Below are 27,506 nucleotides of genomic sequence, written 5' to 3'. Positions count from 1 at the left end.
ATGATTGTATAAATCTTCGAGTAGGTTTATTTTTCAGTATCCACATACTATTGTTAATAAATATTCTACTTGTTATATTGGTGTTGGTGTGGTCACAAATATGTGGATCAAAATGAAATTATTTAAAGAGGTAGGTACTTATATATTTAAGACGTAGGCAGGTCTATTAGGAATGTACATAAAATGTTCTAAGCAGGTAGTTTTTTTTTTAATTTAATTATTTTTATTATTTTTTAATTTTATTACACTTAGGTAGGTACACATGACAAGAAAGACGAAAAAAAAAGTATTTAGATAGTATAATTGCATTTTTTGTCATTTAGATACCTATAAACATTTAAAGAAGCTTAATCCTAAATTATTCTTTTTTACGCAATTTTTTTCTAAGCTAAATAGGAAATTAAAGTTATACTAGTATAAAAAACTTAAGCAACTAAGTACCTAATTTGGGTACTTTACAAGCAACTTACTTATAAAAGTTCATTTTATTTTCGAAGTGTCAAGTATGCACCGCTTATTTAGCGGGCCGAGCGCTCCAGTGGCGGCAACAGGCGCCGGCACGCCGCGCCTCATCTGATGCCATGCGATAATTGACAACTTTTATATATTTATGAATAATTATATAGCTTTGATTAAATCTACACACTGCTCATATAATAAGGATATTGATTTCCATAGATATACAAGTACATTATCATAGGGTTTAATAATATATTTGACTTTGTTGAGAACTGAGAGAATTTGGTTACCATGGTTTCAGGTTCAATTCCCGGTTAGACAGAAATATTATAGTGAATTTAGCTGATAAGTAGGCCACTTACGATACAAGTCTGTGTATTAGAAATACCTACCTATAGTCATGACATCCGATAATGCTAACCAGTGGTGGTGGTAGATACTATCCTTTACATTAGAATTAAAAGAAGCACACCTATACCTATATGTATGTCTATGTCGATCTCTCCTACACTTTTTTAAAAATGAATACATATTTAAGATTATTAAAATTTGTGTATTTACAAAAGATGATACTTATTAGTCGCTTTTTTGTGTGCCAACTGCAATAGATAGATGATAGAACCGATGACGCGGTGGAGTCCATCCGGCGGTCGCCGGAGCCGGTGCGGAGTCGCGCCGGTCCGGCGACAGCGCCTGCAACGTTATGACAGCCCTATCTATCTACAGTACAGACATATCTTAGGATGTTTAGGTTGAGAAATTTGGCAGAATGTAGTTTGCACATAATATTATATTGCGGTTAAAATTTGTGATGGACCTGGATGTTAAATGATGATAACCTTACCTTAAGTTAAAGCAAGTAGAGTAAGTAAGACTTTTTAGGTTGTAAAATAATTATGTCGTAATTTACATATTTTTTAATAAATATTTAAATTGGAACTATATAATTCTTTAGATCACAACAACTCTACCGGCTCACATAGTCGTGTAGGTGGTAGAGTTTTACAATGTTTGTTTAATTTTCATTTCTTTTGCAATACAGGTATTTTTATACTAGCAAGATGAAACTTGTGGATATTTATTACAATACAATAATTTAAATTCTGACTCTTTATAGAAAATCTCCTTAGTTTAATTCTAACACACGTATCAATTAGGTACCTAGTTAATCTAGTGATTGTAAGTTGTACCCATTAGCAACCCATTTTAAACTCAAGTACCTATTTATCAAAAATATTACTTATTAATAGTTTTTATGTGTGCCCACTGAACCGATGACGCAGTGGAGTCCATCCGGCGGGAATTGCCGGAGGCGGTGCGGAGGCGCGCCGGTCCGGCGACAGCGCCTGCAACGTTATGACAGCCCTATCTATCTACAGACATATCTTACAGATGTTTAGGTTGAGAAATTTGGCGGAATATGGTTTGTACAAATATCGCGGTTAAATTCTGATGGCATAAATTTCAATTTAAAAAATAATTAACTATTATAATCGAAAAATATAATAATTGAGTAAGATTTCTCTGGAGTTGTAAAATGACAATAGGTTACTATAGTATAATTTAGTTATAATTTAATTGGAACTATGAAATTATTTAGAAGAGCGCTACTGGGGAAACGGGTAATACTGATCCTGTCCTATAATTTTATTTCAAAGTAATATTTTCTATGAAGTACCTATACCTAATGATATTTTTTTAATATTAGCAAGATGGAGGTTACATTTCGGTATTTACAATTTTAAAACAAGTATCAAAAATAAGAAGCTTTTTAAAAAAGCTCTTAGGTTATACAATAATATGATTATCAATAACATGACTCATTATTTACCTTATAAATATTACCTATTAGTGTACCAATGACTTCGATTTTTTCTAATATCTTTATAAATATGCGTAAATTAATTACTGTGTAGATAAATAAAATAATAAGACCATATTCCCAACAAACATTTTCCTTAAGGTAGGCTTGCATCAAAATCCCCCTATTTTCCTTGCGCAACACCAGCAGCGCAGAAGTTCGGAGTCCGGGCGGCGAGAACTACTGGAGCCGCCGCCGCCGCCGCCCGCCCGCCCGGCGTCACGGCGCGGCCGCTTGCAGCGTCGTTAAGATAGGACTCGAACTTATATTCCACTGTAAACACCATCGTAAACGGTCAGGGGATTCTTTAAGAGCAATTATGGATTGAATAATGCAATGAGTTCAAGGTTAGGTCATTCTAATGCTAAAAACCCTTTGTGGTTCAACTCCAATTTAGTTCCCAAGGGTGACCACGCACCGTGACTAATCTCAGGTAGGGATATAATCTTATTTGGGTTTGTTTACAGATGCCCATGAGCGGCAGTCGTCTTATCATAAGGTTAACTACTTGCTACTTTTATAATGTAAAAAGATATATCTACATAAGAGTGAGGCAAGCAAGGCTCAGACGTATTAATGCATCTGCGATCGATTTTAAGTACATACCTACACACCTGATAGTTTAAAAAAAATGTCAAAAATGAGTGAAGTTTACCAATTTGCACTTGACCAGCGCTGTGAACTATGGCCTAAACCCCTCACTGAAAGGAACCCGTGTCCAGCAGTGGGACATTAGGTTGACGACCTAACAAACAATACCAGGCGCATAGAACCTCATGACGCCGTCCTCCAGGCGTGCCGCCCGCCCGGCGACGACACTGCAGCGGTTCACATAATAGACCTGTCTCCGTAAACACTAACCCATCGGCGACTTGTCAACATTGTTCTGGGAGCTTTTATTACCTTACAACGTAAGTCATGTATAGAATACCTACCTAACCTACTCTTGAATAATATGACTGATTTGTTATTAAATTTAAGCTGTAAAGGGGCATGCAGTACCTGAAGTAGTCAAAACCCACAAACAAATAGATTTAAGTCCTACCTGGGATAAGTCACAAATCAATTGCTGCCATTGAGGACTAAGTTGTAACTTGTATCCACTTCATCTTAAACCAGGAAGTACTACTTAATCGTTTTTACCCTTCAAACAAGGAAACAGCACCGTTTGACCCTATTACACCAACTAGAAATACCAACCTAAATGTGACGGTGAAACATTCGTGTTTAGGTTTGTAACGATGCATCCAATTACCGTAAATTAGTTTGTTGCTTCTTTGCACTAACTATAAGTTCACGTGGAAGCCCGCATCCATGCTTCTTCAGATGGTTTAGGCGTTGTCATCCATGAAACCCGTCGTAAGCACCTAAGCATGTATAATTATTTAAATACATTCCAATTTGCAGCCTACAAAACAAACAAATAACCACTAACATGTGAATGAACCCTATTTAATCACAATAATTAAAATCCTCATAAGTAATAGGTATGTATTAATATACTCGATATTAATATTTTGGATAAAATTAAAGCACATAACAAATAAATTAAGCAGATGACACACTCCCCGGATACATTACAAACTGCCATCTTCCTAAGTGAAGTGGTTGCTGCCCTAATTTCTGACACAAGTTTGTTCTTGCTAAACTATGTACGGAACACTCGCTCCATTAATGTGTCAAAATATTGTACCCAATTTCCGGTATGCTCTGGATATTTAAGTAAAGTTCTTTAAATTGAGTTGTAAAGTAAGTTATTGACAGTAGATAAATTATACCATTACAATAAATGAAGAAATTGTAACATTACTATTATTGAAGAATGACTTTTTATTATTATTATTAAATGAAAAGTTAGGTATATATTTTTTTATTATTCTAAATAAGTAGATAATACGCGTTCTTATTCTAACTTAGTCGTCAACTTAGTAAGGAATACGCGAGCAACTTCAGGCAGCCCCCCTGGTTTCTATGGAATAAGTTACAGGTATCTATGACCAGTAATGACCACTTAGCAATAGGTATACTGTTCTTTTACTAATTCAGTTTTTTTTAGAAATGATCTACATGTCCATGGGCGACAATGACTATTAAATTTGATACGGATTTGATTTGTTTGCTGATTGGCTATTTCTTTTGCAACGAGAATCCCTTACCTATTTCTCTATGTAATGAAATAAATTAATATCGGGTAAAATAATATTAATGCTCTCTACACTATTATTCCTTCACTACGTTTTTTTGTGAGTGCCATAGACAATATAGATTAATATTAAGGACAAAAACTATAATATGAACACCCAGAACAGATATCAAAATTCTTCACTTTGATATCTGTCTGGCCGGGGATCGTACCCGAAGTCCACTGCATGTCAACACACCGCGGTCGGTGAATGACCGACAATAGTACCGAGAAATACATTTAAAAAATATTTATTAAGATGGTAGAACACCTTGTGGTAAGATTCCGGTGGCACCACCGCCACACCTATTTCTGCCTCGTAACAGCAGCGTTAAACGCTGCTGTGTTCTGGTTTGAAGGGTGTGGTATGGGAAATATACTTTCCCGAGGCGTTCCAGCTTAGTCTTCAGGAGTAGCGGCGCATCTGTGGCCAACCTCAGGTAGTAATATCTAATCCATTTTGGGATTGATTACAGATGCCCATAGGTGGCAGTAGCCACTTACCATCAGGAGAACTGCATGCTCGCCTGCTCCCATATTACCTATAAAAAAACATTTTCATTTGACATTAAAATACCTGTTGGATCACTATGTATTTGCAGTTAAACATAGTTAATATTACATCGCCGGCTCCAGTAAGGCAAGACAATAACGTTTATGCTGCCGGGTTACATCACGATCGGTTATCAGCGAGACCGACAAAGCCGGGTGGCGCCTGATTATTGCACTGAACTTCATTTCAAGTGTGTGACACTACTTACTTATTATTGTAGGTAACAATATGATCTTCATAATTATTGTTTAGTGATAGGCTAGTGGTTGCAACTTGATTTCTCAATTGGGAGTCCGAGGTTCAAATCCTACACACCTTTGATTATGTGAGTACTCTTTAATTAGGAACATGTTGAATGATGATGAAACGATGCGATGTTTTTCTTTACCTTCAAGGGGTTACTTTGCATTGAAATTTGATGGGTTCGAACTTAGACCGCTAGCATGGAAGGCGGAAATTTACCCGCCGGGCTCTTACAGGTCTTAATAGAGTAGCAGGGGGAGCAATAGGTAGCTACAATATAAGGGTATGTAGGTTCTAAACTAATTTATTGTTATAATCCTAATTAAAGTAAAAAAGTAAACAGTAGTTTTTGTTTCTCAACTATCTATTCCTTATGACTGCCTCGGAAGATGCTCCGTTAGGAAACGACAACGTAAGCAGTTTTTTACTCTTATCTGAACAAAGTTCCCAACATTCAGAATAGGTAGGTACGACAGATAGTACAGATTAAGAAAATAATGTTTACGATCGACTAATGCACGTTATAGACTCCGAGACGCGATAGTGTTTGGCACGTTACATCACGATCGGTTGTCAGTAGACAGTGGCTCCGTGGCCTGGCTACAGAACAGGTAACTTGGATACAATAGACATGGCATCTGGGTAATCCCGTGTAGATTCGGAAATAAATAATTGAATTTATTTTTTAAAAACAGGAATCATTTAAAATGGATTAAATGTGTACCTTCCTTATACTCACTTCATGGATTTTAGAAATATTTTATTTTAATTTGATTGAACGAACAATAAAATTCAAAAACTTTCGCAATCATTACTGATGAACATAATAGGAAAGTACTTAAGTATAATTTGATCGATCTCGGTTCGCATGTGAAGTAGATACAATGTTATATTATTTTTGTAATGTTAAGAATTATAGGTCGAAAACTTCTTGTTTATTTAGGCTTCTAACCAGCTTGCGCACTAAGCATTATTTTTAATATTTCCACGCACTCAAAATATGATCTTTTCGACGATATTAGTATCAAGATGAGTTCAATTGTTCAAACGTTGTCATGTCTGTGCTCATGAGGTCTGTGGGCCGGTAAGACAACCGAGTGGCGCCTGCTTATTTGTGCGAGTCGGTCGGGCGGTCGGGCTGCCGGGAGCCGCGCCGCGCCGCCGCCGGCGCCCCGCGGTCCGAGCGATGGCGCGCCGACGCAACACATAGGGGTAGCGAGAGCGATTTATATTTAGCGAGGTTGAGCCAGTCGAAGCTTCAATGTTTTGGGATTTCGGTTTCCACAATACCTTGCAGAACAGTGATAAGTAGATCTGTCAACATCACAATCTTGAGGGTTTTTCATAGAGTAAGTAATTCTGATGTGGTTGTTTTTATTTCAATAAGTACTTAAATATAAAAATATAATTTTGACCAGATTTTTTTCTCCTTCATCCTATTCTTATGAGGACAGAAACCTAAGGTTTCGCGTAAGGTAGATATGACATTGTCCGATAATAATGAAATAAACAATATTACTTTTTATTTTCAATATTCTCTATATTGTTTTTGTTCGACCTATTTTTAAACTTTGAATCATTTTATTAGTCAGCCAAGAGGTAGGTAAATGACGAAGACTATTGCAGTTAAAAGGTGTTTTACCTGCAATAGTCTTCGTCGTAGTTAAACGTAGTGGTTTTCAGCGTGGTGGTGTCACCACGCTGAAAACCACTACGTTTAACTATATGGCCCATCCGACGCTGTATTTAACCGCTGCTCGCTCGTGCCTCGTACCGAAGCCCCGAAGTGCTCACTAATGATTGCCCATGATTTATTTCGAGTTCATTTTTATCGCCGCCTGATTCCGCCGCCCTGACGGCAAGGTGTACTCGCCTACTATTTGTTTGCCCTTTTTTGTTTTGGACATTCACTTATCTTCGCAGTATAAATATGTCGTCTGTACCAGAGTTATAAAAATATTCAATGGAGACAACTTTTTCAATAGGGTAAAGTTTTGGCATTCGTTAATTTTTGTACATATGAATTTTCATTCTCCGTTTCGCCTTTTTAGGGGAGAAATATTTAAAAATCCTGTTTAGTTATCTTCCAAATTATTTACCATATTGAGGGGATGAATATTTTGTAGTAATCTTTTCTTCGTACTTACTTTTCTACGTACCTTTGTACTTTTGCACGAAACTTCCGTGCAAAAGTGACATTATAGTTCAAGATTCTAGATATTCTGGTTTAAATCATGACTTAGCGTTTGAATAGGAATAAACTTTTTTCACATGGTTAATGATAGCTACTTACAGGATGTTTGGTTTAAAATTTTCATCTTCTAAGATTAGATAATCTACATCTTAATAAAAAAATCATAGGCTTAGCATGTCAAAATATGATATCAGAAAATTAACTTCGTAAGCGGAGGGTTTTATTAGTTTAAGGTATTTCCAAAAGATTTTATTTTGTCATTCAAGCAGAAAATATACCCGTCTGGTGTTAACGATACCCAAAGGAAGACAAATAATAATAAAATTGGTGCTTCCGAAAAAAATAATTTCAAGTTTAACGGTAAACTTCTGTTTATTACGGTGGTTCTTATGTATGAGATAAGATTAACCATTTATAAGGACCAAGTTTAAATCTTGTCTTGGAAAATATTACCACTGTTTTTACTAGTAGGTACTTATTTATATCAGTATTTTTAAATATGGGTAAATAAAATAAAACACATGTTTGAGTATATTATTATAATGAAAGTAAAAAGTGCTTAATACTAATACAATCTGCGTTTCAAACCAACGCCACTTTACAAAACGGTACTTCTCTGCATTTCCCAGTATTTGCAGTTACAAATTATACAAAGTTATAGTTCGGTAATAAATAATGGCTTTTTTATAAAAAATGTGGCCCTCAATTTCATATTTTTAATATTGCTTGTCTTACCTATCTAGAAGAGTGAAATATTATAGGGCACAAAATAGTCGAAGAAAAAAGCAAATACTAATTCTAGTTTAAAACAAAACATCATTCTTGGAAGTCTAAAAAAACGTCACTTTTCTATCGCAATAATAACATTCTTTGTATTAAAATACTGTAAAAAATGTATTTACATTTTTTTATAATTTTCCACTTCGAAAAAGGGCTTTGTACATAATTTTCGTATTTTATTATTTTCTTTTTATTGGTGGTCAGTTGTCAATGGTTCCACGCGCCTGATGAGTCAAGCGCCTTTTAATACATTTTTCTTTCTCCAGAAATAAAAATGAAATTGTAAATAGTCCATATAAACTTAATCTTAAGGTCACCATGGCATTTTGTAACTTTTACCATAAATGACAACACTGCATCGCTAAACGATTATTTCTGAGCAAGTCTGACATTAAAATGAAAAAAAGCAATCAAACACCTCGCATATAATATGTATTTCAAAAAACGTAAAAGATATCTTCACAGCTACAAATCGCAAGACAGACAGATCTCTTCAGAAATTATTTTGGACCCCCACTTCTCCGTTTCCTTACCCTATACTGTTACATACCAAATATTACATTTATCTATTTCATTTTAACTACATACTATGTAATATATTTTAAAACATTTGAAATACAATTCTACCGATGACATTTACATATATTACGTCACACATCTATAGGAAGACATGGTTAGGTTAGGCTCAAAACTATGACGTCATCGGATAAAATATCGATTGAAAATAATGCTCGAAATTAGTGACGTTACGAAATCGAAGGTTGAAGATTTTTGTGACGTAAGTTACACACTTGGTACAATCGTCATGTAGTACGCACTGGAGCTGATTAATTGGCTAGTGTTGCTCTTATAATGAGATGGGTTTACTGTCTATGACACTGTATTAGGTTTTAGAGTTCCTTCACCATATAGAACAGTCAGGTCTCTCAAGCACGTAGGAGACCTACATACTTCACTGTATCAACCACCGTTCTCCTATCCTACCCTATGATTTCCCTAGTGATTACCACATAAGATTGTACACTTGTTAGGTGTCCTTAAATCATGAACTCATTTCCAAAATCGATCAATTTAAATGGTGACGACTATTTGTTTAATAGAATCATATTGTTAAAACGTTCTTACTGTAGTTACATATTTAGTTATAAACGCTATATTCAAATCTAATCAATAAAATTCGTTGTCTATTTCATATGTAGCTCATTGATGGGCATTATAGATTAAGATTTAGCATTTATTTCAACGCACACTGTGTATAACGAAACCTATCGACAAGAAACCAATATTAATTAATCTTATATAAAAATAAAATATATTTTAATATTTAATGCATTCCGTTATACACAGTGTACTGTAAATAATTTCGAAAGCAACTGAATCTAAACATGTCTTATATAGATTATCTATTTTATTGCAGTTACCTATAAAATTACAGTTTAAATATCAATTATGTTGTGGAAACATTTTATATGTTCGACCGTGAAGCTCTTGAACCTATTACAGTGTTGCCAACTTATTAAATTGGTTCTCCCCTAAAAATAAAAAAAAATCCCATAAAATCGGTTAAAATTAATTCCTTCACTTATTTACACTGAATGTCAATTTAAAAATACCACAAAAAATCCATAGTATCCTCCTTTTTCCAAAATTTAGAGGAATCTCCCCTAAATTGGCAACACTGCAACGCCCGCACCTCAATTTCTCTATCTAATGCTACAACTTTTACCCAGAAGTCCAAATCAGTGAGAACAACATACATTGTTCTTTCATATATTAAAAACTATGACATACTATATGTAACAAAGTTTAAAAATACTCTATGTTAGATTAAGTACAGGTCGGTTACGCCGCTTGCACTTCACTATACTACTAATAAAGGTACCTGAGAGGTTTAAAAGCAAAACATGTCAAAGTCGCAAATCATTTATACTGAATTACATATAATTTTCTTTCTGAAAACGTACACCTGGCAATAAGTGGCAATTGCATATTCGCATAATAATATGAACACCAACCAAACCCCAGATAGGACTGGAGTCCTATCTCAGATCGACCACAGCATTGCTACCCGTGAGGACTACGTTGTAACGCCTCGAATGAGTATCTCCTTACCACATTTTTCAAACTAAACACAGCAGCGCTTAACACTTAATAAAATAGAAGGTAGTCTGGTGGTCGGACGCCCGGAGTTAAACCAAAAAAGGAATTTTCTAGACACGAATGTTTTTTTTTAATTTGAAGCATATTTTCCAAGAGTTTAAGTATTTTACTTTTATACCCCTCAAACATGAAATCGAAAAATTAATAAAAACATTAAGATATTCAAAATTTCCATTGAAACTAGCAAAACGCAGATCACACCAAGACTTCATCATATTACATTTACAATCTGGATCTGTTCTGACTAAAATAAGTAACAGTGAACCCAAAATAATAAATCAGTCTGAAAAAGGTCTAGATTAGATTGCAGTGAGATCTGCAGAACAAAGAACAGAGGTAGATAAGGGTGTACGTATTTCAAATCTTTCACATTGAAAGTTAAAAAGGCATGAGAAGTTATACTTCTTTGGCGTAACATTGAGACGCTTTCTGTACTCACAACTCCACACTAGGATACCCCCTGTCGTGGGTGCCATGGACACACACAAAGACGAATACACAAACACCCAGACCCAGAACTAAATTAATCATTCAGATATCTGTCTGACGGGGATCGAATCTATGCGTGTCAGATCGGTATGGTGACCGTTCCGAAACGCGGATCGTTAGTGTAACACAACCGCTATATTTTGAACACCTATCAAAAATATTCATACCGAGCATGAAATCATTTAATTTTTAAACTAGATGGCGTTGGTAACAATAAAATGCAAATTAAATATGTCGTGATCGTCGTGAGCAGTTTCCGTCTCCCGCTAAAAATACATTCTGTACTATTTTCCCAAACACGCCAAAAGAAGTATAACTTAAAAAAATATTGTTCATACTAAAATAATGAATCCTTATAACATTCTGCAAAGTCCATTGCAATTGATTTTAAAGAAATAAAGTACGCGTAATATAGAATTGACAAATCAATATTCTTCAAGTAAAAACCTCATACAAGAATACATTTACCATGTCTTCATGGTATTTTTCTTTTTACGCGCTCCACGTGTTTACTAAGAAAGAATAAGTATACCCTATTCAATATTTTATATGAAACATTGAGCTAGTAAAAATTAGACATCAAATCTAGCACAGAAGTAATATACATTCAAATAGCATGTCTTCTTGTTAGCTAAATTTAAAAAAAAATACAACTTTTGTGTAATTTACAAATGTTCTTAATCTTCCCCAATAGTCGCGAAATTTCATTGCAAAACGAACATATTATGTTTTTTTATTAATACTTGCTTTCAGGGCCTTTTACTCTTCTTATTTTGGTCTTATAAAAATATATGAGCGGCTCATAAATTTTAAGAAAACATTTTATAGGGTATAAATAAAATATTACAATACTGTTCCACCATTTTACCAATCAGAAGTCTAATCGTTTCGTTCGTGCAGGACATCGTGCTTACGCCAGTTAGTAATAATTAATCTTAACAATTTTTTGCCTGCCAAAGACCGAAATTTAACAACTAATGGCTAGAAAAATGTCAAAATTTAGATTATTTTTATATAATATAGAAAAAGCAAAGAAGCAATCCATCTGATGGTAAAAGGTTACTGCGCCCATACACATCTGTAATCAATCAAGATTTACACTACTAACTGAAGAAGGTTATAGATGTGTTGCTGACCCCTGAGGACCAAGTTGGAACGGGGTCGGTAAATATTGTGAGACATTCCAGCTGAGTCCTGTAGTAGTAGTAGTAGTGGTAGTGGTGCTTCTGTGGCTGACTTCAGATGGAACTTTGGTCTTTTCTGGAGTTGACCGTAGACGTCCTTAGGCGATATAGCCACTTACCATCAGGTGTAGTCCACCTCGTTTGTTACTCCTATAATATACATATAAAAAGTATATCTCCCTAACCAAGTGAGCGAGGTACGAAAGCTAAGGTAGGTAGGTTAAGATTTATTATTATTAATTGGTGTAAGTCAGCGGTTTTATAACCCAAAAAAAGAAATTACACCACTCGTCCACCGTTACCATCACAATTATCGCAGGAGTATATCAATTTAGTACGTAGTGTTCTCGTAAGTCGCGACATTACCAATCTTCAGTATACAGGGTGAATTTTTCTAACGTGCCTTCAAAACCCAAATCCAAAACTATAAGGATTAGCGAAAAATGCTGAAAGGAGTTACGAGGTCGATTTTGATAAAAACCAAATCTTCATCATTATTTTTTCATATATCTTGTTCCCTAACCGGGAATCGAACGAGTTCATTTTGAAAAAAAAAATACACCCTCTATATTATTCCACTATCTGATAGCGTTGCTTATAAGGATCAAATTCTGGAAAGGATTTAGCCCTGAAGGCCTATTTGAAATCAAATATCAAACAGTGGAATAATATAGAGGTGTATTTTATTTTTCAAAATGAACTCTTTTGATTACCGGCTAGGGAAAAATATAGTTTAAGAAACTAATGATGCAGTTTTAGTGTTTATCAAAATCGGCCACGTAACTCCTTTCAGTATTTTTCGCTAATCCTTTAGTTTCGGATTTGGCCCAGAAGGCCTATTTGAAAAATTCACCCTGTATATAGTAGCTTCGTACGTGGTGTTGTCGTGTGTGCGCGGTCAGTAGTTGCGGAAGGAGCGCGCGGGCTTGAAGGCGGGCGCGGGCGCGGGCGCGGAGTTCAGGAACAGCTCGATGTAGCGGTGCTCCATGTTGTTCTTGTCGCGGCGCATCGCCTGCGAACGAAAATATTAAATTAAGTTAATTGGGTGTTAAGAGCACACACACATTAGTTTGTATGTTCATCTAACATAAGTACATAACCTTTTTTTTTTCGTGGGTTCCCTTCATAGGTTCCTCTTAGCTGCGGGGATAGCGGAGAGGATATATCCTATCGGCTAAAACCCCACGGTGTTCCTATGGACGCCTTTTGTCGGGACCACGGGTACGCTAATAGCACTGGTCTCCGATCCCGACGGCGTTTGCCCACGTCCGGGCCCGTCTCGGTTCGGGATGGAGCTGGAGTTACTCCATCCGCTCATCTTTGAGATGCACGCGGGAACACCGCGCGCGCCACTACGAGGCTTAATGGTGTTTTTGACGTCGGACACCCCCGTGTCCTACGACCTAACCTAACTAATATTATAAATGTGAATGTGAGTTTGTTTACTACACTTTCACGCCTTAACTACATAACCAATTGTAATTAAATTTTGTACACAAGTTGTCAGGAGTTCAGAATAGGACATATGATAACTTTTATGAAATAAGGTAACATCCCAAGGGTGATAAACATCTAACTGCAAGCTGTGGGTAAAAGTTAGTACATAATATAGTTTGATTCTGGAGACACCACTGCTACACCTATTTCTTTTTCTGTCTTATAATACAAGGGTTAAGCGTTGCTGTGTTTCGGTTCGAAGAATGTGTTAAGGAGTGACATATTTATCAAAAGCGTTTCAACTTAGTCTTTAGTCGTAGCAATGCATCTGTGGTTAATTACAGATATCCATGGGCATACAACGACCACTTAAAAATGTTTATAACCACGTAATAAATACATTTTAACAAATTATTATTTGTATTTATTTATACATATATTATCTCACCCTCATAGCGTCCTCGTGGCATTCAAACTCAACGTCTGCCTCGCCGGACGGCCTGCCACTGTTGTCGAACAATATGTTGATGTTCACTGGACGGATTGGTTTGAAGAACTGAAATCAAAATAATATAATTTGTTTAAAGAATTATTAAAGCAAATGAAGCATGTTTCAGTCAGTCAGATATCCTTTTTTGTTCAGATACTACTAACTATTGATGAGCTTTAGTTTTATCAATAAATTATTTCCCAATTTTTTTTTATAATAATTGTGGTTGAATTCAGACTACAAAGCGGAAGTGAGTTTGGTAAAGAAAGATTTCTTGCTGGGCTATGTGATCATTCCCAGGGAGCAGCCGTGTATATGGGCGCAAATCAGTATCTTATGTTTATATTATAATATTTTATGTTTAAAATAATTATTTATGGGTGTAAATCTGTATCTTACGTTTATATTATAATATTTAATGTTTAAAATAATTATTCGTAATTACAATACTGTTATTGATCTAACCTCAATGTCTCTTAGACATTGCACTGATTCTTTCGACTGATTTTAAAACATTGATTTTGTAATTTATTTTTAATAATTCATATTGTTGCAAACCTTCAAAGTAAAAATCAATTAGATTATTATGACTCCAATTTTATTGTTTTATAAACAAAACTTAGTTTAATTTGCATCCTACTAGTAGCGCCCTCTTTTGGCGATTTATGAAAACTTGTAAGGAATGTTTGCGTGTTGTAACGCGCTTGTTTATTAAAACAAATATAATTTGTGTAAGATAAATTATTTGGAGTAACATAAAATTCATTATTAATTTTTATTATGTCAATTTTGATTGTCAATGTGGGATTAATATTTAGATTAAAATATGGACGATTTCCGGTAGTACTTCAAAACACTTTGTTAGCCATACCAAATAAATTATGTAAATTATAATAATATTAAAATACTTATTCTCGTATTTTTAAAACAATATTTTCAATATAATGTTATTTTATTAACAGTTAAATTTATTGTGAATCACGTCACTTGTTATAACAAAACAAGTGATGTGAGGTAGTTCTTATGCTGTTTGTCACTCGAGTAGTATTTAAGTCCACGCGCTGGTAGAGCGTGGTACATTCGCATTTAATCAGTCGTGTAAGCCGTTACTCTGCTCGAATTGTAAATAAAAGTGAATAAAAGTGATTCTCATATTAAAGTCGTTTCGTTCAGTTTATTAATAAAGTGCGGTATTGGGATATCGCCGACATGTACTAACAGTGTCAGTTCAGAGCTTGTATTTGTTTAGACCTTGAAACTGAAAGAAAGTTGCTTTCTACACTCACGGCTTTACACTACGATTCTTTGCGTCTTGAGTTTGAACCTGAACAGACCCCGAACATGCATTTAGATTCATCATTCGGATATAAGTCTGCTCAGGGATCGAACCTGGAAACGCGTCAGATTAGTATGATGACCGTTCTGTCACAGGGGCGTCAATTTAGCAGCACCATCTCTTGACGAGTTGCCAAAAAGCTGCTACACGAGTAAAAAAAAATCCCCCGTATAATATAAATAATGTTCTCACGTAAGCGATGTCCTGCGGCGATGCCTTGAAGGGCAACCCTCGCATGTGCACAGCGTGGCCCGCGCCGCGCCGGAAGCCGCCGCCGCGCGCGCCGAACGAGCCGTCGCCCGCGCCGCCGCCGCCACGACCGCCTAATTAATCAATCGATCACTCAAAAATATTTTATTCAAAATTTATTCTATACAGAATTCTTTTTGAACGTAGATGTATCTACCGCCTGTATCCCCCTACCGGCTGTAAACGCATTGCAACCACCGTTACATGTTATTACACTAGTACATTGTAATGTTACATTTGGGTTGCAAAAATCAGAGGACGCAATTGGGATGACGTTGAGGGAGAAGAATTGTTGAAGACCCCACAAACTTGGATGTACCTTCACACATCTAAAAAAAATAAAAATGCGTCCTCTTATTTTTGCACACTCAAGACAAAATTTGTAAAATTTCAACGATTATGTAGAATAATGCGTAATATTTACAACACTTGCCGATTTCGTTCAAATTCCATTTCTTTAAGGCCGTTTGAGGAAAATTATGAATGATTTCTTACAACACAACAGATAAAAATCGACACCAAAAACTCTCTTCTGTTTAATCTTGATAGTCTTCTGTTTCAAAAGAGCTATACTAATGCTACACACGCGCTCTATCGATACATGCACTCTTTTAAAATACGCCAAACAGGCATAACGCTGTTTGTCCACTGCACCGTCACCGAGCCGATACCGATAATGAATCACGGCGCCGAAGTAGCGTACACATACATTTACTATGGGATGACGGTGCTCGGGTGACGGACGTTCGGTGGACAAGCTGCTATAGTAAATGTATGTACGCTACTTCGGCGCCGTCATTAATTAACGGTATCGGCTCGGTATCGGTGGTTGGTGGACAAACGTTACTTTTCACAAGTGTATATAAATATACATACGTGTTTTATTAAGAGTACATTTATAGCTACAAACTTTTATGTTTATGTCACACATGGGGTCCAGCAGACAAAATAATATTATATATTTCTATTATATATTTTCTGAAGCAGGATTTTGAAAAACTGTTTTGAGTAAATAAATGATTTTTTTTAAACAAAAAAAAATACAATGATGATGGTTACCCTCGTATGTGTTAAATTAAACTCATTTTGGCACTTAATCATTTAGGCTCCACCCAAATCAAAAAAATACATAAGTCTAAGTACCCAATGTCCGTTACTAACTGCCATTTATAATAACTTTAACTATTACAATAAATAATAAATTAAGCATATCACTAAAACCAATACTATCTACAATCTACAACAATAAATTAGTATCAAAAAGTGTTCCATACCATCCTCACCTCGAGAGAACGACCCGCGGCCCCGGCCCGAGAACCGGCCGGCGAAGCGGTCGTTCCTGTCGTACGGCGTCGGCCGGTAGGGGCGGTTCGAGCGGAACCCGCCGCCCTCCATACGGGCGCTGTAGGCGCGGACCTCGTCCGCGGAACTCGTGAACACCTCTATGTACCTGAGGATGGAGGGGTCCGGTTATGATGGCGAAATGGTTAGGCACTATCATATGGAAGGACGAAGATTTACAGTTTTTAGGGTTTATAAATCACTTTGAATTGATAACCTAGACACTTATCATGAAGGCTTTATGTTCATTACAATAAAATTATAGCATCTTCTTGAAAGCTAATTAAAGTGTTAAGTTCAAAGAAGTAGCAATCAAATGTTCGTTTGAAAATACATTTAGTATGATATGGTATTCTACTGTGGTAAATGATACAGTTCCCCATAAAAGGTAATTATGATTACCTAACACAATCTTATTGCCATTACGAAAATTAAATCTTTTAACATTACAATTTCTTTTATCAATCAATCCTTGAATTTACTTTCTTATCTGCATACATACAATAGTATTAAGTAGATATGTTATAGGCTAGGTTTTGATTGTATGTCTATGTTTTTGAACAAATGACATAATAACTTTATTACATATATTTAATGACAACGAACTTAAAACTAAATTAAACAATTTATATTAATTTGGATAACAGATAGTTCATTAACTCAACAGCTGTTAAAATAATCTACAACATATGTGTTATTTGACATATTATACAATATCTTTCTATTGACAAAAAAATATTAAATAAACTTTCATAATTACAAAAAGAATAGTTAAATTATAAGCATATTTCTGCTGATTTGATTTTAATAAAATTAATGATCATGAGTTGCTAAATCTGATGGGATTAAATGCAAATATCAATAGAACTCATTAATTACGAACTGACTGAAATAAAATTATTCTGAAATGATGACTAACATCTAATATGAAAAATTAAAATGTCATAACATAAAGTTTCAGTAAATATTTTAATTATGTGAAACTTTTATTAATAATACACCATATAATATATAACAAAAGTGCCTAATTGATATTGAACCCATTGATATTATTAAAATGGGCAAAAAATTAAGACGGAAACATTAATTGTATATTTCAGCACCGCAGAGTGGAGAGTACAATATTTCAGGAAATTCTTAATGTTCCTAACAAATATTGACAGGTAACATTAAATAACTTATGTAATCATTAGGTTGGTCATAAGCTACACTGCTATTAAGAATATTTTTCACTATCAGATGATTATCTTAAAAAACACAGCTAAAAACAAAAAAGTCATAAGATCCTTACAAAAATTGGGCCTGTGCCTGATAATCATCAGGCCTTTTTACTAACCGACCTTGTGTACTACTAACTATAGCTTCCAATCAAAATATTAAACAACTTTTTGGAAAAAATATTTCATACTTAAACAGCAAATCACTTCACATGAAACAACTATGTTTCCGTCTTTCACCACACATCAATCAGTATACTACAATCTACGTGGCCGTCGTCCGCTTCCCTCTTCGTCCCCGGCGGCGCCCCTGGCTCCCTCCCCGCGCCCCTCTCCCCTCGCCCCGCTCGCCCAACCTTTGACAACTCAACAACCAATCATGTACACACACTTTTATATGCCACCATTTTGTTTACACTGTGCAAGTTAAACGGAGAAAAAAACAAATACAGTAAAAATCTGCGGTAATCCGAAATAATGAACGATTTGTCAAACTAGTACTTATCAGGTACATACGTACACACGTGAGGAATCATACTTCTTTAGCGTAATAAAAAAGTACCTATAGTAACGTAAAGTTCCAGTGTGACCGTTATCTCATTGTAAAAATGGTTTCACCAATATTTTTTTCTGTCATAGAGCGCCTAAAGAAGTTTAACTCCAAAAAATGTTAAAATAAAATGTATATAATAACTGGTTGAAGCAAACATAGACAAATATTTAGCTTATTGCATCACAAAGACAACGGAATTAGAGTCTGATTCATAATTAGGTGTCCAAAATTTAATTAGATACGTGTCGGATTACTGCAGATTTACTGTATATACAAGAATTATACAATTTTTAAAACATATTCGGTAATGTTTTTGTAGAATTTGGTATGCGCATTGCAACAGAGTAAACTTGTAAAATAAGGCGGCATTTAAAAAGTGCTGGGATTTATTTATCCATTATCATTTTCCCTTATCGATCTAATGTCAAATCCCAAACGTTTACTAATAAAACACCATGTCACCACCATAGCTTATAGAAAATGATGTTATTAATTTGTAATTAAGTTTGCAATGTATGAGTAAATATATTCATTTTTGTCTCATTAATAAAATTGCTATTTTATTACCCGACTGCTTTTAATTGTATACCCAGACATTTTGTAATTATAAGGGTAGTATTTATTGTACAATGACAATATTCTACAAGCCATGGTTAGTAGACGTAACTGGTTCCAACTTATCCCTCTACACCAATACTGAAGGTTTTGTGGCTTTGCATGTACACAGTGGGGATACCAGGCAATGTTCTGATAATATTCAATTTTCTTACACACTCACATATTTGTAGTGTAATACAACACAGAGAACTTTATTTGTGTGTTACATTCAAGTTCAGATAAATATTGAACGCAATATGTTTTTATAAATATGTGTTATTACATATTAGCATTAGAAATATCATTATTATATGATTAAGGATTAATGATTATGACTAAACTAATATCAATTGTTATTTTAAAAATTGATTATTGCATAAATAAATTGGTGTTAATAAGCACTGTATATTATTTACAATGTTTATTGTTTTATTCATATTATTTTAAAGATTAAAACTATCTATAAATGTAATAAGTGTATTAATGCGAGAAACGAGATATAAAATAACTAGATAAATATTATAAATCTATAGTTGTTAATTAACTATGCTACTAATTTGATCAATTATTATGAGTAGTAATTATAAATAAGATGTGACAAATAACCATACCAAATTACATACATAAAAATACAATTACCTACTATTTAATCAATCCATATCATATACATTTTTAGATCATAAAAAGCTTATTTATTAATATACAAATATGTATTATTTTTTAAGATTAATTTAGCAAATGAGCACGCTGTATGATAAAATATTATATATAAAGAATAAAGATTCTATATGAAGCTGATCACAGATGCGTAGCCACTCTTGACGAATATAAATCTCGCCTCATGGGCAAGTATACCTAACATCGAAATCAAAATCATTCTAGTGCAACATTGCCTGAATCACCATTGCGCAACGACCACTGTAAAAACGGTAGCCCCCCACCTGTGTCCTATTTTCTCCCTGTCCCTGCTGAGCGCTTCTTGCGCGCTCTGCTTGTCAACGAAGTGTACAAACGCCTCGCCCGAGGCCCGCCCCGTGTGGTCCGAGAGTAGGTGCACCCCATCCGGGGCGACAATCAACCCTGCCCCGATCGCAACCAAAAACATCATGTTATATTCATACAACACTTTCCTTTGAGCTGTGGTGGTTTTTTAAAGAAGTATCCTTATATTTAATGAATAGAAATTGTAATAAACAATAAGTTAATGATACTTTTTGTTGGTTATTTCCAATTGAGAACTAATTTATACAACAATTATGTATTTAACACAATAATTTAAGATAAAATTGGTAACATCACATTAATTAAAAGTGTCATTGTAGTTTTAATAATTGACTAAGTAAATCGACAAATTATATAGAAACACAATATTCCACCACAGCTCACTTATTCCGACCTATACATCCCCAAGATGTATTACTAAATTAACTATTTTGTTCTAGACAACACAAAAGTAAGATGATTATTGTATAGAGATCTTACCGTTGAAGAACTGTACAATTTCCTCCTTGGAGCAGCCAAAGGGCAAGCCCCGGAGCTTGACGATGCCCATGTCGTCAGTGACGTTCGGTAGGGAGCCAAAGCCATTTTCACTCTGGCGCATGGCGTTCAGTGCCCACTCCATGTCTTGGCGGTCAGTGGAGAATACTGAAATAGAGAAATATTAATTACAATTATGTCCACATTTTTAGATGGACATTTTTAGGGGGACGATAGTCGCTCGCGTCCGTAGGATTTACCACCTTTTCACAGGCCCACCCTACACGTGTCCCCTGGGTGGTGCTAAACGAGCGACAACGCCGAGTCTCTGGCGGCGGTAACCTAACCAGACCAATCCAGACCTAACCCGTCTGTGAAGTGTAGGTAGGAAATGACCTTCACAACCCGTAACCCCGTGGTCATGTCTCACAGGAACGGTGGCCTCGGCTTTACCGCCCAGGCTACGAGGAAGAAATCCTCTCTAAAATAAATCACCCCAAATCCTAAGATGGGAACGCGTCGATAGGATGCATGGCTGTTGGGAAGTACAGTCTCTAGCGCCAACTTCTACGCACCTGGCGAACGTTGAAGTATATAGCCTTCACTGCCGGAATGGGAGTAACCCGGTGGTGCGACCTTTATATCTGCCCTACTCGTGGGAATAACAATGGAAACCACTTCTTTTTCTCAAAACACACACAACAAACTGACGCAACAAGTCTTTCACCCTGGACTGTTTAACAGACCCAGATCGCAGTCATTATCTGACTGCAGCCGTAACACAAATAATGTAACCAGCCCTGTCACTCCTGTGGCAACTCATGGCAATCAAAACAATGTAAATTCAAAGTGGGACGAAGTCCACAACCGCAAGAGGCAACGAAACAGCCCTGAACTTAACAAAAGCCCAAAGCAATCCAAACTCAACACGTATTGGCTAAGCCAGCCTGTATCAACGTCTAACTCTTTCTCTGTCCTTGACAACGAAATAGACAAAGAGGATACTCAACCTCTACCAGCTGAAAAAATACCCAGGCCACCACCAATATTCATTGACAAAGTTACAAACATCCGTCCTTTAACTAAATTGCTCAATGAAACTGTGCCAGACCTCTTTGAGATTAAAATCCTACCTAAAGACCAAGTGAAAATACAACCCAAAACAAGCGATGCTTACCGCACTATTGTCAAAGACTTGGAAGCTAAAGGAACTGAGTTTTTCACCTATAAGCCCAAGCAGGACAGGAGCTTCAAAGCCATCCTCAAAAATATGCATCCGTCAACAGAGGTTGAAGAAATAAGAGAAGCCCTGGCAAAGCTTGGACACGTCACTAACAACATCTGGAACATCAGACAAGCATCAACCAAAACACCACTGCACATGTTTGTGATCGAACTTCAGCCAAGCTCAAACAATAAAGAGATCTACAACATTAAATCCCTTCTACAATGCCGGGTAAAGGTAGAGCCCCCGAGACCAAAGCGCACAATACCACAATGTGCTAACTGCCTAGCTTATGGACACACAAAGTCTTATTGTCGTCGTAACCCAAGATGCATCAAATGTGCTGGTAGTCACTCATCCTCTGCGTGTTCACGGAAGGAACGATCTGACGACGTCAGATGTGCTCTATGTGACGGAAATCATCCTGCAAATTATAAAGGTTGTTCCGTTTATAAGGAGCTGCAGAAGCAGAAATATCCCCCCCTGCGTAGTAAAGTAGTCAAACCTAATTTGGTAGTTATCAATAATACTACTCCAGTCCCACAAAAACAGCTTAGCCACACCTACACTGATGCTGTTCGCAATGGCCCTAAACAGAAGGAGACACTGCCGCCCAAAACACAAAAAGGAAAAGAACAAAACCAAATAGCTCAAATACAAGCACCCATCAAGGTTGATACTCACAAACCACTTCCAGGAAAATCTTCTGAAAGCAATAACGACTTTACGGAACTAATCGAAATGTTCAAACAAATGATGCAACAGATGACTAATATGACAAACCTACTAATAAGTTTAATGTCCGAACTGCGGTCGCAGCCAGCTCATCCAGGAAACGAGCAGGATTTAACCAAGGCGGGAAGCAGGAGGCCCACCCTGCCCCCCCGCTATTAAGTTCCCTCAAGCCCCTAACCCTCGCCTTATGGAATGCAAACGGGCTAACAAACCACACTCAAGAAATGATCTCCTTTTTGAACACATATAAAATTGACTTCATGCTAATATCTGAAACACACTTCACCGAAAAAAGCTACTTTAAAATACCAAAGTACAAAATGTACCACACAAATCACCCCGACGGGGCTGCACACGGAGGATCTGCCATACTTGTAAAAGAAAACATTAAACACTATATAAACAATCACCTTTGCAGTGAAGAAATCCAAGCGACCACTATCACCATAGAAAGTTCTTCGGGCCCAATGCAGATATCGGCCCTCTATACTCCACCTAAGCACAATTTGAAAACCGAGTTGTATACGTCGTTTTTCAAACAGCTTGGTAGCAAGTTTATTGCAGGAGGCGATTACAACGCCAAACATACCGACTGGGGCTCAAGACTTACCACCACTAAGGGCCGTGAGCTAATGAAAACTATCCATCAGCTTAAATTAGGTTTCAAATCTACTGGGAGTCCGACATACTGGCCTTCTGATCCAAAAAAGAAACCTGACTTGGTAGACTTCTTTGTCACCAGGGGCCTTGCAAATTCTGCCTTGATTTGTTACCCTACTTATGACCTATCCTCGGATCACACAGCTATTATAGCCAAACTCCAAAACGGCTTTGTGGAAGTCACCAGACCCTGCAAACTACACTCTAAAAAGACAGATTGGGAACGCTTTAGAGAAGCCGTAGAAAACACCCTGGACAAAAATATTCCTCTTAAATCTGAGGAGGACATTACAACAGCAGTTGAGATCTTTAACAAATGTGTCCAATCGGCTGCTTGGGATGCCACACCGCCCGGGAGAGCCCCTGAAACCGTTCCTTTGTATCCGCAAATCGTAACTGATCTAATACAAAAAAAGAGAAGAGCCAGGAAACTGTGGCAACAAACTCGACACTCTAAAGACAAAGAAATACTTAACAACTTAACTAAGCAAGTGAAAAACATCCTCCTAAACATAAACACCGAAGTCTTAGAGGATCGTTTGTCAAAAATAGATGCAACAACTGCCACAGATTACTCGTTATGGAAAATAACCAAATCTCTTAAAAGAGCAATCGAGTTTCAATCGCCTCTACGGCGAGACGACGGGTCTTGGGCTAAAAGTGATGAAGAGAAATCCTTACTATTCGCTGAGCACCTGTCACGGGTGTTCACTCCAAATCCAATTTCGGGCTCGACAAAAGTAAATGAAGTACTTGATGCACTTGCAGAACCATACCAGCTTGAACCTCCAATAGAAAAGTTCACCATTAAAGAAGTCAAATCCACCATCAGAAAGCTCAAACTAAATAAGGCTCCTGGTTATGAACTTATTACAACAAAAGTAATGAAAGAACTGCCCCACAATGCAATTGCTCTACTTACTGCAATTTATAACGCTATCCTTATACGAAAATACGTGCCTGCTCAATGGAAAGTAGCCGAAATCATTGTCATCCCAAAGCCTGGCAAAGACCCACAAAACGTCTCATCCTATCGTCCAATAAGCCTCCTGCCGGTTGCCTCAAAGATAATGGAAGTTCTTATCTTAAAACGTCTGACTCCAGAACTTACAAAATCCAAATTGATACCAAATCATCAATTTGGTTTTCGCGAAGCTCATGGGACTATTGAGCAAGTACATCGACTGGTTGAAAAGATAAACGATGCATTTGAAAACAGGAAATACTGTTCAGCAGCTTTCCTAGACATATCGCAGGCCTTCGATCGCGTGTGGCACGAGGGACTCCTGTACAAAATCCTAAAAGCTTTACCAATCAACTTCTTTCTTATCATCAAGTCCTACCTCCAACAAAGGCATTTCTATGTAAAGCAGGGAGAAGCCAGATCTAATCTTCGAGAAATCACGGCGGGCGTCCCTCAAGGCAGCGTAATGGGTCCTATCCTATACCTAATATACACTTTTGACTTACCGACCACAGATGGGGTCCTCTTGGGGACATTCGCTGATGACACCGCCCTAATATCATCTCATGCCAGTCCTGTGGCTGCATCAGCTATGCTGCAAAGAAGTCTAGATGAGGTTTCGGCCTGGCTAAGGGACTGGAGAATAAAAGCCAACGAAACGAAATCGGTTCAAGTAACTTTTTCTCTCAGACATGCAACATGTCCCCCGGTTGTGTTCAACGGTATAACAATTCCCCAGTCGGACGACGCGCGCTACTTGGGAATTCACCTGGATAGACGCCTAACATGGAGGAAGCACATTTTTACCAAGAGAAAGGCTCTGAGTACACATCTGCGCAAGCTTTATTGGCTCCTTACACAATCAAAGCTGTCTCTAAGCAACAAACTACTCCTTTACAGGGCCATATTAAAACCAATATGGTCATATGGATCCGAACTGTGGGGTACTGCAGCAAACACACATTTGAACATATTACAACGTTTCCAATCAAAAATGCTTCGCATGGTGACTAGTGCCCCATGGTACATCACGAACTCCCAACTACACAGAGACCTAAAAATAACAACTGTAAAGGAGGATGTTACAACTAAACTCAAATCATACTCTCAACGTATAAAGAGACACCCCAATGTGCTTGCCAGTGAGCTAATGAAGTCCACACACACCTTTAAGCGCATCAAAAGGAGAGCTCCCCAGGACCTTCTCCCTTCTTAGAAATTGCCTACAAGGATTCACTTATAAATGGGTGCGCCACTGGGCGTAAACCATGCATGCCTACTAGTAACCACATAACCTCCAGCTAAATGCCTTGAGAGGCAGATTGCAGGATACAAGGAGTTAAAAAAAAAAAAAAAAAAAAAAAAAAAAAAAAAAAAAAAAAAAAAAAAAATTTTAGATGTTTTTTGTGATCATCATCAACAACCCATTACTGTCCCACTGCTGGGCACGGGTCTCCTCTCATAATGAGAAGGATTAGGCCATAGTCCACTGCGCTGGCCAAGTGCGTATTGGTAGACTTCACATACCTTTGAGATTTTTTTTATAAATCTCTCAGGTATGCAGATTTCCTCACGATGTTTTCCTTCACCGTTTTTAGCAAGTGATAATTAGTTTCTAATACGCACATAACTTTGAAAAATCAGAGGTGCGTGCCTGGGATTTGAACCTCGGACCCCTCGATCGGGAGGCCGAGTTTCTTAACCACTAGGCTATCACTGCTTACTAGGCTATCACTGCTTTTTGTGATAATTAATATGAATTGGAGTATTCTCTAAGTTGTGAAGTAAGTTTTGGCCAGCTATGAGCCAAATATGGATGCAGATATTGTCAAAAGGATACTTGAAAATAGAAACATTTGAGTTTGTTAAAAATACAAATTATATATGTTTATGGTTCACACCATTAATACAGAGCACTTTTGATACTTTCACGTTTATTTTAGCAACGTTTGTATGCTTAACTTTCAATAGGTCCAATAACAGGTGGACAAACTCAAATTGCTTGTTGAGAAGTTTAGGATGCATTTGGAATATGACAGTTTTTTCGTTACAATGATTTTTCCAGAGTTAAAATAAATAATTAATTACTAATAATATGCTATAACTTCAGAATTTAAATTCAAACCCATAACACTAGCATTAGAAGCTGATATTTAAAACTTTGGGCAGTATACCATCATTAATTCGAGGATATACTCTGACTATTTCTTCCATCTGTAGTCCAAAAAGGTATCTTACCTTCAATGTATCGCTTGCCCATATTCTCTTTGTCCTTCTTAAGAGCTTCTTCCACATCCGACGGACCCTCCACCTCCACGAAACATTCTCCTGAAGGCCTGCCAGGGCGCACTTCAGTTAAATGAACACCTGAAAAATTATCGACAGTAAAAACCAATTTTTTTTACCACCAGTCATAAAAAAATATGTAACGTACTTAGAGTATAATAACTTTATTCTATTTTTCATTGCCGAGCTTTCAAAATATCAAACAAAGTTACAGTAATCGTTGTGTACAGATGCTCATAAGCAAACAAGATGATAGAAAATAAATAGTAACCTAGAAATTCGAACGGGCTAGTTAAGTTTTTAGAACTTACCTTCTTTTCCATTAAGGACACGGACTCCGTCTAAGAAATCTAGGACATCCTCTACCGTGGTGGTGAAAGGCAAGCCCCGCAGTTTTATAATATGACTACCATCCCCTGATCCTAACATCCTGCCTGAATAGTACTTTACAACGTCTAGTGATAATGAAGTTAAGTTTTATAACAATAACAAGCTTAGTTATGTGGTTCAACGAAATTACCAGCAAAAGACCGGCCTAAATATAAATAATTCGCGATTTTCTTTTAACGAAAATGACGTAGATCGCGTTAAAGCAAAAGCGTCCAGGCTAGTAAGTAGGGATGTAAAAATAATCGATTTGTAACTAATTCTTTATTCGGAATAATCGATAAAATCGATTTATATTTTTATCAAATATACGGAGTTTTATAAATTGAGATTAAGACATTTATTTTAATTTTAATATTTTTTACTTATGAGATCATAGATAAGTAAAGATACTTCGCCCTCTTGAAATTGAATGAAGCCACAAATTGCTTATTAGTAAGTTATT

The 27,506-nt window shown here is 36.5% G+C and overlaps 1 protein-coding gene across 2 annotated transcripts; it reads right to left on the bottom strand.

The window, feature by feature from the left end:
- Positions 1-12,523: 12,523 nt before the first annotated feature.
- On the bottom strand, positions 12,524-27,301 carry LOC140742410 (heterogeneous nuclear ribonucleoprotein H). Of its 2 annotated transcripts, none has more exons than XM_073073343.1 (8): positions 26,986-27,301; positions 26,627-26,755; positions 20,808-20,972; positions 20,267-20,405; positions 16,892-17,067; positions 15,561-15,691; positions 13,991-14,098; positions 12,524-13,117 (listed from the first exon to the last, which is right to left on the bottom strand). In XM_073073343.1, the coding sequence occupies exons 1-8, from the start codon at positions 27,101-27,103 to the stop codon at positions 13,004-13,006; spliced, it is 1,080 nt and encodes a 359-aa protein (XP_072929444.1). In that variant the 5' UTR covers positions 27,104-27,301; the 3' UTR covers positions 12,524-13,003. The 2 variants fall into 2 exon arrangements, with proteins under 2 accessions (XP_072929444.1, XP_072929445.1); XM_073073344.1 differs by having other exon boundaries at positions 16,901-17,067.
- Between the last annotated feature and the right edge of the window lie 205 nt (positions 27,302-27,506).

The sequence above is a fragment of the Epargyreus clarus genome, unplaced genomic scaffold (assembly GCF_041222505.1).
Source record: "Epargyreus clarus isolate Ecla_fem2 unplaced genomic scaffold, WU_Ecla_fem_2.2 ptg000005l, whole genome shotgun sequence".
In the NCBI taxonomy this organism is placed as follows: Eukaryota; Metazoa; Arthropoda; class Insecta; order Lepidoptera; family Hesperiidae; genus Epargyreus; species Epargyreus clarus.
The sequence above is the reverse complement of the archived record's forward strand: the minus strand, read 5'-3'. Positions and strand labels throughout refer to the sequence as shown.

What these genes read in the sequence shown, in the direction of transcription:
- LOC140742410 (XM_073073343.1), bottom strand. Translation starts at nt 27,103, where the DNA reads ATGTTAGGATCAGGGGATGGTAGTCATATTATAAAACTGCGGGGCTTG. An exon ending in GGGCAAGCGATACATTGAAG is followed by an intron (nt 20,973 to 26,626) that starts GTAAGATACCTT and finishes TCTCTATTTCAG; the next exon opens with TATTCTCCACTGACCGCCAA. An exon ending in GCCACGAGGACGCTATGAGG is followed by an intron (nt 13,118 to 13,990) that starts GTGAGATAATAT and finishes TTTCGTTCGCAG; the next exon opens with GCGATGCGCCGCGACAAGAA.